Source organism: Lagenorhynchus albirostris, chromosome 9 (assembly GCF_949774975.1).
Source record: "Lagenorhynchus albirostris chromosome 9, mLagAlb1.1, whole genome shotgun sequence".
Taxonomy (NCBI): domain Eukaryota; kingdom Metazoa; phylum Chordata; class Mammalia; order Artiodactyla; family Delphinidae; genus Lagenorhynchus; species Lagenorhynchus albirostris.
Window position 1 is genome coordinate 50,556,859 of NC_083103.1, and position 14,073 is coordinate 50,570,931.

The window sequence follows — 14,073 nt, forward strand, 5'->3', positions numbered from 1 at the left end:
AAATATTTCAAATATACTCAAAAGTAAAGAGACTAGTATGATGAACTCCTATATATTGATCACTAAGATTCAACAGTTAACGAGACTTTTCCACATTTGCTTTACCTACTATCCTTTATTTTTCTTGTGCTAAAGCATTTTAAAGCAAATTCCAGACATCCTGTCATTTCATTCCTATATGTTTTAGTGAAAGTCTCTAAAAACATGAACTTAAAAAAAATACAACCACAATACTGTTATCAAACCTAACAATAATTCCTTGGTAGCCTTAATATGCTGTTCAGGGCTTCCCTGGTGGTGCAGTGGTTAAGAACCCGCCTGCCAATGCAGGGGACACAGGTTCGAGCCCTGGTCCAGGATGATCCCACATGCCAAGGAGCAACTAAGCCCATGCGCCCACAACTACTGAGCCTGGGCTCTACAGCCTGTGAGCCAAAACTACTGAACCTACGTGCCGCAACTAGTGAAGCCCGTGCTCCACAACAAGAGAAGTCACTGCAATGAGAAGCCCGCGTACCACAATGAAGAGTAGCCCCTGCTCGCCGCAACCAGATAAAGCCCACAGGCAGCAATGAACACCCAACGCAGCCATAAATAAATAAATAAATTTATATATATATATATATATATATATATGTAAAAAATATGCTGTTCACCATTAAAATTCCCTGTCTGCCTGAAACTGACTTTTTAGGGTGGTTTGTTTGAATCAACAGCTAAAGGTCCATACATACACAGATCATTTTTTTTGATATATTTGTTAACTCTTGTATGATACTACAGTTTTAATTACTATAATCATTACTGCATCTTTCAGTATGTGTTAAGGCACAAATGTCTCATTATTGTTGTTACTGGCTATTCTTGTACATGAAGAAAAATTCAGACACATTTTAGGATCAGACTGTGAAGTTTCTCTAAAAATATTTTTTAAGTTTCATTGGGATTTCACTGAAATTACAAATAAATTTAATTTAAAAACCACATAAAAAAAGTCAGACAGAGAAATACAAATACTGTATGTTATCACTTATATGTGGAATCTAAAATATAAAACAAACTAATGAAAATAACAAAAAAGAAACAGACTCACAGATATAAAGAACAAACTAGTGGTTACCAGTGGGGAGAGAGAAGGGGGCAGGGGCAAAACAGGGGTACGGGATTAAGAGGTACAGACATGCATAAAGTCAAAAAGCTACAGGGGTGTACTGTACAGCACAGGGAATACATCCAATATTTTATAATATAACAAATGGAGTATAATCTTTAAAAATTGTGGATCACTATGTTGTACATCTGAAACACATAATATTATAAATCAACTATACATCAATAAAAAAAAGAATTTAAAAGTTAAAAAAAAATCTACAATATTTGAATCTCTCCAATTACCCATGTCTTCTTTGATAAAAAAAAAAAGTCTTTCTTCTTACAGGTCATGACACTGGTTGATTTATCAGTATTTTATTGCTGTGGTGAATAATTTTTTTCCAACTGCATTTTGCAATTGATTATTATTTCTAGCTAATATGAAAACTAATGATTTTTGTATGTAGTCTTGTTTCTATTGACTTTACTGAACTCTTAACTACGTCTGATAGTTTGACAGCTGGGTCTCTTATATTTGTGGGGGGGTACACAATCACCTCATCTATAAGTAATGACAGATGTACCTCTTCCAAATATTTAAACACCTTATCCTTCTTTCATTAAGAGCATTGATTAAGTGGTGATCACAGGCACTGTTTTCTTGTTTTATCATTGTGGTAGGTAGAATGGTCTCCAAAGATGTCCACACTCTAATCCCTGGAAATGTGTATATGTAAGACATAATTTACTGATATATTAGAGTTATAGACCTTAACACAGATTAACGTCTGGATTATCTGAGCAAGTCCAATCTCATCACATGACTCCTCACAGGCAGAGAACTTTCTCTGGCTGGAGTGAGATGAGAGACAGGCCAAAAGAGAAGTCAGAAGAGATTCCAAGCATGAGAAGGATGCAATGCACTGCTGCTGACTCTGATGTAGGAGCCCATGTGCAAGGACCAGAGAGAGTACCCTCTAGGAGCTAAGAGTAGCCCCTAGCTGTTACAGTTTAAAGAACTGTTATCAGCCCTACAGTTATAAGGAACTAGATTCTGACAACAACCTGAATGAGCTTGGAAGTGGATTCTCCCCCAGACGCCAGCCCAGTGGACACCTTGATTTCGGTCTTGTTAGAGCTAGAGCAGAAAAACCAGCGAAAAAAAAAGAAAAAAAAAAAAAAAAAAGAAAAAAAGAAAAACCAGCGAAGCCCACCCAGACTTCTAATGTATAGAAGTGTGAGACAATAAACTTCTATTGTTTTAAGCCACTAAGTTTGTGGTAATTTGTTACGGCAGCTATAGAAAACTAATACAACCATCAGGTATAATGTTTGCTCTAAGTTTCAGGAAGCTATCCCTGTCAGAGTGAAATAGTCTTAATCCAGTTGGCTGGGAATTTCGTTTTACTTTTTTTTTTTTTTTTTGCGGTACACGGGCCTCTCACCGCTGCGGCCTCTCCCGTTGCGGAGCACAGGCTATGGACGCGCAGGCTATGGACGCGCAGGCTACGGACGCGCAGGCTACGGACGCGCAGGCTCAGCGGCCATGGCTCAGCGGCCATGGCTCACGGGCCCAGCCGCCCCGCGGCACGCGGGATCCTCCCGGACCGGGGCACGAACCCGCGCCCCCTGCATCTGCAGGCGGACTCTCAACCACTGCGCCACCAGGGAAGCCCTCGTTTTACTTTTTAATCACTAAGGCATACAGCATTTTATTATGTGCTTTATTGGCAACTATGACAATAATTATATAATTTTTCATCTTTATTCTGTAAACGCATTTTATTATACTGATATATTTTCTAATGTTGAATCGTCCTTGTACCCTAGTCATGTGCTTAAAACACAGTTGGATTTATTTTTATTAAATTTTATTTAGCATTTTTACAAGTTTGTTACATCTTTGTTAAAAATCAGTTGACCATATATGTGTGTGCCTATTTCTAGACTCTTCACTTTGTTCCATTTATCTATAAGTCTATTCTTACACCAATACAGTAACATCTTGATTACTGCAGTTTTGTGTCTTGAAATCAATTAGAGTAAGCCCTCTAACTTTATCCCTATTTTTCAAAATTGCTTTGGCTATACCAGATCATTTGCATTTCCATGTATGTTTTAGAAGCATTTTGTCAATTTCTACAAAAAAACCCTGCTGGGTGTTTCACTTGGATTTCATTCTATATATGGACTAACTTGGAGATAAATGGTATTTTAAAAATATTGAGACTTCTATTCCACTGGTCTATATGTTCTTATGCGAGTACTACAATGTCTTGAATACTGCAGTTTTGTAATAAGTTTTGAAGTTTGGAAGTATGAGTCCTCCAACTTCATTATTTTTTCAAGACTGTTTTGGGTACTTGGAGTCCCTTGAGGTTCCATATGAATTTTACGGTAGGTTTTTCTATTTCTGCAATAAATACTGTTAATATTTTCATAGGGATTGCATTGAATCTGTAGATCATTTGGGGTGGTATGTCATCTTAACACTATCTTCCATTTTGTGAAAGGAGGATGTCTTTCCACTTATTTATGTCTTTTTAAATTCCTTTCATCAGTGTTTTATACTTTTTAGTGTAGAAGTATTTTGCTTCTTTGGTTAAGTTTATTCCTAAGTATTTTATTCTTTTTGATGGAAGTGTAAATGGAACTGTTTTCTTAATTTCCTTTTCTTTCTTTTTTATGTTTTTGTTTTTAAATTTATCTTACTGAAATATAGTTGATTTACAATGTTGTGTTAATCTCCTTTTCTAATTATTCATTGTATAATGTATATTATATGGTGTAGAAATGCAACTGATTTCTGTGAGTTAATTTTGTTTCCTGCAACTTTGCTGAGTTTATTAGTTCTAACAGGGGTGTGTGTGTGTGTGTGTGTGTGTGTGTGTATGTGTGTGAGTGTGTGTGTATGTGTGTGAAATCTTTAGGATTTTCTACATATAAGATCATGTTAGGACTTCCCTGGTGGTCCAGTGGTTAAGACTCCATACTCCCAATGCAGGGGGCCCAGGTTTGATCTCTGGTTGGGGAACTAAGATCCCACATACTGCAACTAAGCCCGCATGCCGCAACTAGAAAACCCCATGCACCACAACTAGAGAAGAGTGCATGCTGCAATGAAGACCCAGAGCAGCCTAAATAAATAAATAAATGATCCTGTCATTGGTGAACAGAGATAATTTTACTTCTTCCTTTCCAATTTGGATGCCTTTTATTTCTTTTTCTTGCCTAATTGCTGTGGCTATAACTTCTAGTGCTATATTGAATAGAAGTAGTGAAAGGGGGCATCCTTGTCTTATTCCTGATCTTAGAGGAAAAGCTTTCAGTCTCTCACCATTGAGTATTACTGTTTTTTAACAAACTGAATATAGGCTTCTTTGTGTTTTACCTACCTCGGGTTTGTTGAACTCCTTGGATTTGTAGATTTACAGTTTTTATTAAGTTTGGACAATTTTCAGCTACAATTTTTTTCAAATATTTTTCTCTTTCATTTTATTGCTTAAACTATACCTTACTAGATTAAAGCCCATCAGAGGTCACACTATAAAGAACTAGAAAAGTCATTGAAATCTGTCTGTGTCTACCTCCTAGAAGAAAGACTCAACATGCCTTGATAACAGAGGGGGGAAACAGATTTATTTTTAACATCTGAACATTTACTTTCAAATAGAGTCAGACATTCTAGTGGAAAAAACCTCTTTGTGTGCTTCATATTTTGAAGTATAAAGCTGCAGTAATTAATCTCATCACTGTTTATTAGATGTGTGGTAGACAGATAACTTGTCTTTCTAGTTCACAAATTTTTTGATTGAGATAAACTGTATTAGAGGAACTGTACCCAAAAGCTTATCTGTCCTTGAATCTGATTTAGGTGACGAGATTCTAGATTTCAAGCTGGAGTCTGATGCTGAGCTTTGGGGTATTTTGGGTGAAGAGGAGAGTTATATTTTGCATGCAAGAGGCATGTGAACTGTTACAGCCAGAAGTTAGGCTGTGGCAGATTGTGTTTTTCAAAAGATAGCTACTACAATATTTCCCATTCCACATGTTCTTCTAGAACCTTGCAATTTCCCCACCAAGAAATATTGATATTTTATGACTTCTCTCCTTGAATCTGGACAGGGCTTTGTGACTGCCTCAATTAATAAAAACATGACATAAATTAAAATTTTGTTACTTCTGAGGCTAGATCAGAAAAGATGGTATAGCTCCTACTTGGCTCACTCTTGGGGCTCACACCTTTGCAGCCCTGTGCTACCAGCTACCATGTAAGAAGTACAGCTAATCTGAAGCCACTATGTTGGAGAAACTGTATGGAGAGACCACAAAGAGACAGACATGCAGGAGGCGCTCTAATTATTCCAGTTCCCAGCTGTTCAAGTCTTCCTGGTCCAAACACCAGATATTTCAGTGGGGAAGCCTGTGAGATAACTCTAGCACCAGCCACTATCTGATTGTAATTACATGACAGACCCCCACCCCCACCCACTAAATGAGAACTGCCAAGCTGAGCCCATCCAACCCCCAGAGTAGTAAGAAACAATTTAAAAGATTCTCTTTTTGTGGCATTAAATTTGATGTGGCTTGTTATGCAGCATTAGATAAGTGGAACACTGAATTCGAGATGCCTGAGAAAAGATGTGACAGTGAAAAGAAGATGTCAAAGCAGGCTAGAGGATATATGTATACACAGAAGAAAGGCCCATTGTTGGAGATGGTAATTTATTATTTGTTGGTAAATGAAACCACAGCAGTAGTAAAGACTGCCTATAATGAGAATAAAGAATAAGAAAAGAAGATAGCCTAGTATGGAAGCGTAAGGAATTTAAAATGTAAATGTAAGATGAAGAAAGAAGAACCTTTAAAAGAATCTAGGAATGTTAGAGAGAAAAAGGAAAACCATGACAGTGTTTAAGTCATGGATGACTAGAGAAGAGAATATTTCAAGACAAAGGGAACTGTCAATTGTGATACAACTGCCAACGGGTTGAGTAAGATAAGAAATTAAAGTGGCCTTTTTGGATTTAGTAACAGACATCACTGGTAATTTTGGCATGTGCAGTCTCTATGAATTGGTGCAGGGAAAGGGGAAGAAGGGAAAGCTCAAATGTAATGGGCTAAAAAATACGCGGGAGGTTAGGAAATAGAGATACTAAACACAGACAATTCTCTTAAGAAGCTGGATATGAAGGTAAAGAAAAATAAGGTTATAAATAAATGGAAAATAGAAAAAAAATTACTATATCTAAAATAATTTCTTTGTACTTAAAGTTTCGTCTTTTTTAAAGATTTATTTATTATTTATTTATTTTATTTATTTTTGGCTGTGTTGGGTCTTAGTTGCGGCACGTGGGATCTTCGTTGAGGCATGCAGGATCTTTCATTGCGGCGTGCAGGCTTCTCTCTAGTTGTGGCGTGTGGGTTTTCTCTTCTCTAGTTGTGGTGCATAGGCTCCAGGGCACAAGGGCTCTGTAGTTGTGGCATGCAGGTACCAGAGCGCATGGGCTCTGTAGCTTGCAGCATGCAGGCTCTCTAGTTGAGGCGTGCAAGCTCAGTAGTTGTGGTGCGTGGACTTAGTTGCCCCGCGGAATGTGGGATCTTAGTTCCCTGACCAGGGATTGAACCCGCGTCCCCTGCATTGTTAAGGAGGATTCTTTACCACTGGACCACCAGGGAAGTCCCTAAAGTGTAGTCTTGAAGATACATTTTCATGGAATCTACAACTGCATTTTCAGAAAGTCTGTCTTAGAGATGAAAAGCCTAATTCAACATATGCACATCTCTTCCACTGCCCAAAAGATTATAATACACTATCACTAGTCTTCCTTAAGCAATTCTATGGCAAACAGATAAATTACTGTGTTGCTGCTAGAGGGCATAAGGAATTTTCAAGTTTAGAAGATAGCTGAGAACATACTTCTGAGTGCTGAGAAATTATAGAAAAAACATCTATTGGGTATTTTCCACATCAATAAAATTCAACTCCTTAAACTGGTTTGACATTTGGCTTAATGCCAGACATAACCTAAGATTCTCTATCACACTTACCCGTTGTTGGTGAACAATATTTTTGTGCTCCCGTGCCACACGTGTGGCCCATTTCCGAGCCTCTTTGTTTAAACTGTGCTCCTCTGTGGTCCCAGTTTCTGATTCTAACTGTCGGCTCTACAACGCAAGAGAAAACAGAGAGAAAAGTACTGTTATCCTTATTGAAATCACTACCATTTTGTAGGTAGACCAGAGGGCCTTCACTTTACCAGCACTCAAAACAGGAGGCATGCTCCACTACTGTGGGAAGCAATGTCTCATGTCACAGGAGATTAGCAGAAGACAAAGAGGACGGTATGAAAACCGTAAATGATCACAGATTTTTGTCTTACATTGCTGAACATTAAAGCTTCATCTCTAACTGTAGCACGATCCATTTTGGGTATAAAGCAAGCTAGCTAAGCTAAGCAAAGAAGAAAAAGTATTTATGCCAACCTACTATGACACTAAAATAGTGGCACAGACAAAATGGAAACAACTCAACAGTTTCAATGGGATTAAAGAATCATTGCATAGAAGTGAAAAGAGAAAAATAAAACAATACAATAACAGCGACACAACCTATCCATCCTCAAAAATATTGGGTTTAATTTAGTTATACTTACCACCAAACCTCAAGCTAGCTTTTGTCGTTCTTCTGGGCCTTAATGTCATCTCAAAGATAGGGGTGCTAGATCAAATGATTACTAAGGGTTTCTTCTTGCCCTAAAACGCTATAACCATATTTCACAAAGAACAAACTGAAAAATCAAACTAAACGAGAGTAATAGTTAACCACTATTATGCAAGGTACTGTGGAAAGTGCTTCACATAACTTTTATAACAATCTTATGAGATAGGTCACACAGCCATTTTATAGAAAAGGAAATCAAGGCTCAGAGATGTTAAATAAAATTTCCAGTGTGCGCCAGATATTCAATTGTTACAACTTCCGATTCCAGAATTAGAGCTCTTAAGCACTAAACTATTTTAACTTTCTCTAAACTCTTAAGAACCCATGAAAAAAATCTTTAGTAAAATAACTAGGAAAGAAAATAATTTTTTAAAATATGAATTATCCAAAGATGATTTTAATACAAAAAGCAAAATTTTAGAGTGGAAAATCTTTAAAAACTGACTTTTGTGGGACTTCCCTGGTGGTCCAGTGGTTAAGAATCCGTCTTCCAATGCAGGGGATGCGGGTTCAATCCCTGGTCGGGAAACTAGGATCCCACATGCTGCAGAGCAACAAAGCCTGTGCGCTGCAAGGAAAGATCCCGCATGCCCTGCATGCGCAACGCAGCCAAAAGTAAATAAATATTAAAAAAGAAAGTAAAAAAACCCAAGCTGACTTTTGCAAGGTCACATATAGCTCAAAATTGGTAAACAGGATTTGATAAATTGGATTAAAAATTTAATATTTTTGTTGGGGGGACTGTAGGCAAGGTTGAAAAACTTTTACTCTATGCAGACATTTCAGCTAAAGCTAGATTATATAATGATAAATGAATTGAAACATATTCAAATCTAACCAACTTTACATTTACATTTTATACCGATTCATTCTTTGGGCTATTAGGGAACCAGCTCTCTTATTATATTTATTTTGAAAAAGGATCTAGGCATTTACATTATCTGTCCTCAGAAGCCAGGGTTTAAAAAGTTAAACCCTAGATGAAGACGCAAATGTAATCTATAGGATGTATGGTAGAAAGGTATACTCTGAAGAGCCCAGGTACAGGTTTTTAAGCCAGATAAACCCAGTTTTAATCCTCTCTATGCCATTTATTAGCTTCATGATCTTGGGCTGTTAGTTAATCTGTGTCTTAGTTACAGCCAAAAATTGGTGAAAATGCCACCTATCTCATAGGGGTTATTTAGGGCAAAACGAGGTCATATTTTAAACATTCTCTTATGGTATATACATAAGCATCCAATAGATGGTAACTGCTAATGTTAAAGACCCAACAGAAAATTACTTGAAACAAAAAATTTTGTCATTACTGTTAATAAAAAAGTCCAAATAATTCCCAGGTTCTTGATAGCCCAAATAATGAAGCAAAAACAAGACGGAAGATATAATGAAAGGATCTCAAAGAGAATGAACTTATAAAGCACAGAGTAGATGAGAAAGGAGGCAACTGAGAGATATTTAATTTTTATTACTGAGGTACATTTTAGGAACTGGTAAATGGGTCTAAAAATGTGTGTTGGCTGCATGGCCAACATGCCCATACAGAATCTGTACCTTTTTACTGAGTATTATCTGTACTTAAAAGCTGGAGAAAAAAAGATAGGGCTTTTTTCTCATTCCCTATGGGTTTACTATTACTCAGGAGTGCCCAATGATCAGAACAGATCACAATTACCACTGATTGGGAGACGTGACTTTGGGACCCTCTGGGTAGGGAATAATAACACATAACTAAAATTCAAGTAAACTGATCTTTTTCATGAATTCTGAAATCAAGCCATGGAAAAACATGGCTACCTATAATACAGTTCTAGACAAATGAGAATTCCATACAAGGCAAACACAGCCCAGGGTACTAAACAATACATAGAGAAATGTTCTAATGCCACTCCGGAGATCAAAGATGAATATAAATCTGAATCTAGTAAAGATCATTACCTTTTAAAATGGTGGTATCAGTAGTGGTTGATTCCAGCAAAGGAATGCTAGTGACTGCTTCTTTTTAAAATGCTGGCTAATTTAATCATTGGTTCATACTTCTAACACTTTTCCTTTACCTCTTAAAAGTACAGTTAAAATACATAAAGGAATAGTAACATATAGGCTATTAAGCACAATAATTTAAAGAACATTGTTATTTTCCTGAAGCAGAACATGAGACTTTTTTTTTTTTTTTTTTTTTTTTAGAACATGAGACTTTTACAATTAAATATCAAACAGCATTGTAGCCTAGCTCTGGAAAAGTGCACTTATTTAACTTGATTATTTTAAAAGAGGCATATATTATAACATAACAATTCCCAGAGTAATAGTAGAACAAAAATAATTCAAATAAATTACAAACTGAAGAGAAATGCTATAAAAGGAATTTCCTATCGACTTTTAAATGTAGATTAGGTAGTTTTTTATTAGTCTGTCAATTTGGGTTATTTGATAAGTTAGGTCAACTAAATGTGATTCTTGAAAATTTGGAAACATCAGATTTCAAAAATCATACAAACTTTAATAAAAAATTTCAGAAGCAGATAGGTCTTTTCCTAGAAAATAAATGTCAATCCAAACACAAGCCTATGATTTTGAGTACTGTTCCCTCGGGCTGGAATAACTCCCCTATATTTTTTGTCCACAGACAAATTCCTAGTTATTCTTCAAATCTCAGTTCAAGTCCTTGTTCTCTGTGAAATCTTCCCTGACTTTCCCAGATAGACTCAGTGGCTCCTTCGCTTTAGACATATCTCCATTATATTAATTTATTAATTTGTTAGACATCTACTGAGTGGCTACTGTCAGGCCAACATCAAATTATACTGTGCCTGCTGCATGTATGTTTCCCATTTGTCTTTAGGCAATCTGAGGCCTCGAAAGGATACATTTCCTGGCCTCTAGCACCATGCCTAATAGTACACAGAATGCCCTCAGTAAAGGCTGGTAAACATATAACCTAAAGTGAGGGGCAGGCCACCAGATTATTAGAATGGTGCCTTCAGAGGGACAAGAGAATAAACATACTGAATTAGAATCAGCTTCTAATGGATGAAGGAAAGTATTTTATGTAGGGAAGAACAGAATGAACTGAGGAGAAAGGGGACTAATTTATTGAGTACCATGCATTTTAATACAGGTTCTCAAAGCCCACTTGAGGATTGAGATCCCTCTCCCATAAAAGGTCTCTTTCTTCATGTTTAAATTCTCACTACAAAATCCACTCAAAATGGATGACTAAGGAAGGAATTTTTTTTGAATTTCCCAATTAAGGAATTTTTATACATTTTATTTTATGAAATTTATTTGTTCTTTAAAAAGCAGCCATTAGGGCTTCCCTGGTGGCGCAGTGGTTCAGAATCTGCCTGCCAATGCAGGGGACATGGGTTCGAGCCCTGGTCTGGGAAGATTCCACATGCTGAGGAGCAACTGGGCCCATGAGCCACAATTCCTGAGCCTGTGCGTCTGGAGCCTGTGCTCCACAACAGAGGCCCCGATAGTGAGAGGCCTGCGCACCGTGATGAAGAGTGGCCCCCGCTTGCCACAACTAGAGAAAGCCCACGCACAGAAATGAAGACCCAACACAGCCATAAATAAATTAATTAATTAATTTTAAAAAAAGCAGCCATTAGGGAGTCACTGGGCCTGCACACTCTGCGGAGGGAAAGCCCACAGCTTCCGTCAGGTGAACTGGGAAGCAGACTCTTGAGTTCACAGCTGGCCTGTGGTTTTTGCATCTCATCAAGGAGCTCCTCCTCGTACAGCCATGTGGATGAAAGGCTCTTGGTGCTCCAGCCACGCGTCAGGGCTCTGCCTCTGAGGTGGGAGAGCCAAGTTCAGGACACTGGTCCACAAGAGACCTCCTAGCTCCACGTAATATCAAACGGCGAAAATCTCCCAGAGATCTCCATCTCAACGCCAAGGCCCAGCTCCACTCAACGACCAGCAAGCTACAGTGCTGGACACCCTACGCCAAACAACTAGCAAGACAGGAACACAGCCCCATCAGAGAGGCTACCTAAAATTATAATAAGGCCACAGACACCCCAAAACACACTACCAGATGTGGACCTGCCCACCAGAAAGACAAGATCCAGCCTCATCCACCAGAACACAGGCACTAGTCCCCTCCACCAGGAAGCCTACACAACCCACTGAACCAACCTTAGCCACTGGGGACAGACACCAAAAACAACGGAAACTATGAACTTGCATCCTGCGAAAAGCAGACCCCAGAAACAGTAAGATAAGCAAAATAAGAAGACAGAGAGACACACAGCAGATGAAGGAGCAAGGTAAACACCCACCAGACCTAACAAATGAAGAGGAAATAGGTGGTCTACCTGAAAAAGAATTCAGAATAATGATAGTAAAGATGATCCAAAATCTTGGAAATAGAATAGAAAATATACAAGAAACATTTAACAAGGACATAGAAGAACTAAAGAGCAAACAAGCAATGATGAAGAACACAATAAATGAAATTAAAATTCTCTAGAACGGATCAATAGCAGAATAACTGAGGCAGAAGAACGGATAAGTGACCTGGAAGATAAAATAGTGGAAATAACTACTGCAGAGCAGAATAAAGAAAAAATAATGAAAAGAATTGAGGACAGTCTCAGAGACCTCTGGGACAACATTAAACACACCAACATTCGAATTATAGGGGTCCCAGAAGAAGAAGAGAAAAAGAAAGGGACTGAGAAAATATTTGAAGAGATTATAGTTGAAAACTTCCCTAATATGGGAAAGGAAATAGTTAATCAAGTCCAGGAAGCACAGAGAGTCCCATACAGGATAAATCCAAGGAGAAACACTCCAAGACACATATTAATCAAACTATCAAAAATTACATACAAAGAAAAAAATATTAAAAGCAGCAAGGGAAAAACAACAAATAACACACAAGGGAATGCCCATAAGGTTAACAGCTGATCTTTCAGCAGAAACTCTGCAAGCCAGAAGGGAGTGGCAGGACATATTGAAAGTGATGAAGGAGAAAAACCTACAACCAAGATTACTCTACCCAGCAAGGATCTCATTCAAATTTGACAGAAAAATTAAAACCTTTAGAGACAAGCAAAAGCTAAGAGAATTCAGCACCACCAAACCAGCTTTACAACAAATGCTAAAGGAATTTCTCTAGGCAGGAAACACAAAAGAAGGAAAAGACCTACAATAACAAACAAAACAATTAAGAAAATAGTAATAGGAACATACATATCGATAACTACCTTAAATGTAAATGGATTAAATGCTCCAACCAAAAGAAACAGACTGGCTGAATGGATACAAAAACAAAACCTGTATATATGCTGTCTACAAGAGTCCCACTTCAGACCTAGGGACACATACACACTGAAAGTGAGAAGATGGAAAAAGATATTCCATGCAAATGGAAATCAAAAGAAAGCTGGAGTAGCAATTCTCATATCAGACAAAATAGACTTTAAAACAAAGACTATTACAAGAGACAAGGACATTACATAATGATCAAGGGATCAATCCAAGAAGAAGATATAACAATTGTAAATATTTATGCACCCAACATAGGAGCACCTCAATACATAAGGCAAATACTAACAGCCATAAAAGGGGAAATTGACAGTAACACAATCATAGTAGGGGACTTTAACACCCCACTTTCACCAATGGACAGATCATTCAAAATGAAAATAAATAACGAAACACAAGCTTTAAATGATACATTAAACAAGATGGACTTAATTGATATTTATAGGACATTCCATCCAAAAACAACAGAATACACATTTTTCTCAAGTGCTCATGGAACATTCTCCAGGATAGATCATATCTTGGGTCACAAATCAAGTCTTGGTAAATTTAAGAAAACTGAAATCGTATCAAGTATCTTTTCTGACTGCAACGCTATGAGACTAGATAACAATTATAGGAAAAGAATCTGTAAAAAATACAAACACATGGAGGCTAAACAATACACTACTTAATAACCAAGAGATCACTGAAGAAATCAAAGAGGAAATCAAAAAATACCTAGAAACAAATGACAATGAAAACACGACAACCCAAAACCTATGGGATGCAGCAAAGCAGTTCTAAGAGGGAAGTTTATAGCAATACAATCCTACCTTAAGAAACAAGAAACACCTCAAATAAACAACCTCACCTTACACCTAAAACAATTAGAGAAAGAAGAACAAAAAAACCTCAAGGTTAGCAGAAGGAAAGAAATCATAAAGATCAGATCAGAAATAAATGAAAAATAAATGAAGGAAACGACAGCAAAGATC

At 37.4% G+C, this 14,073-nt stretch overlaps 1 protein-coding gene across 2 annotated transcripts in view; it reads right to left on the reverse strand.

The window, feature by feature from the left end:
* The window catches only part of FCHSD2 (FCH and double SH3 domains 2), a 293,011-nt gene that overhangs the window by 40,245 nt on the left and 238,693 nt on the right, over nucleotides 1-14,073 (reverse strand). For both annotated transcript variants that reach the window (XM_060159945.1, XM_060159944.1), the window contains exon 11: nucleotides 7,144-7,260. In XM_060159945.1, coding sequence (XP_060015928.1) covers nucleotides 7,144-7,260 — 117 coding nt within the window. The remainder of the gene's footprint in view (nucleotides 1-7,143; nucleotides 7,261-14,073) is intronic.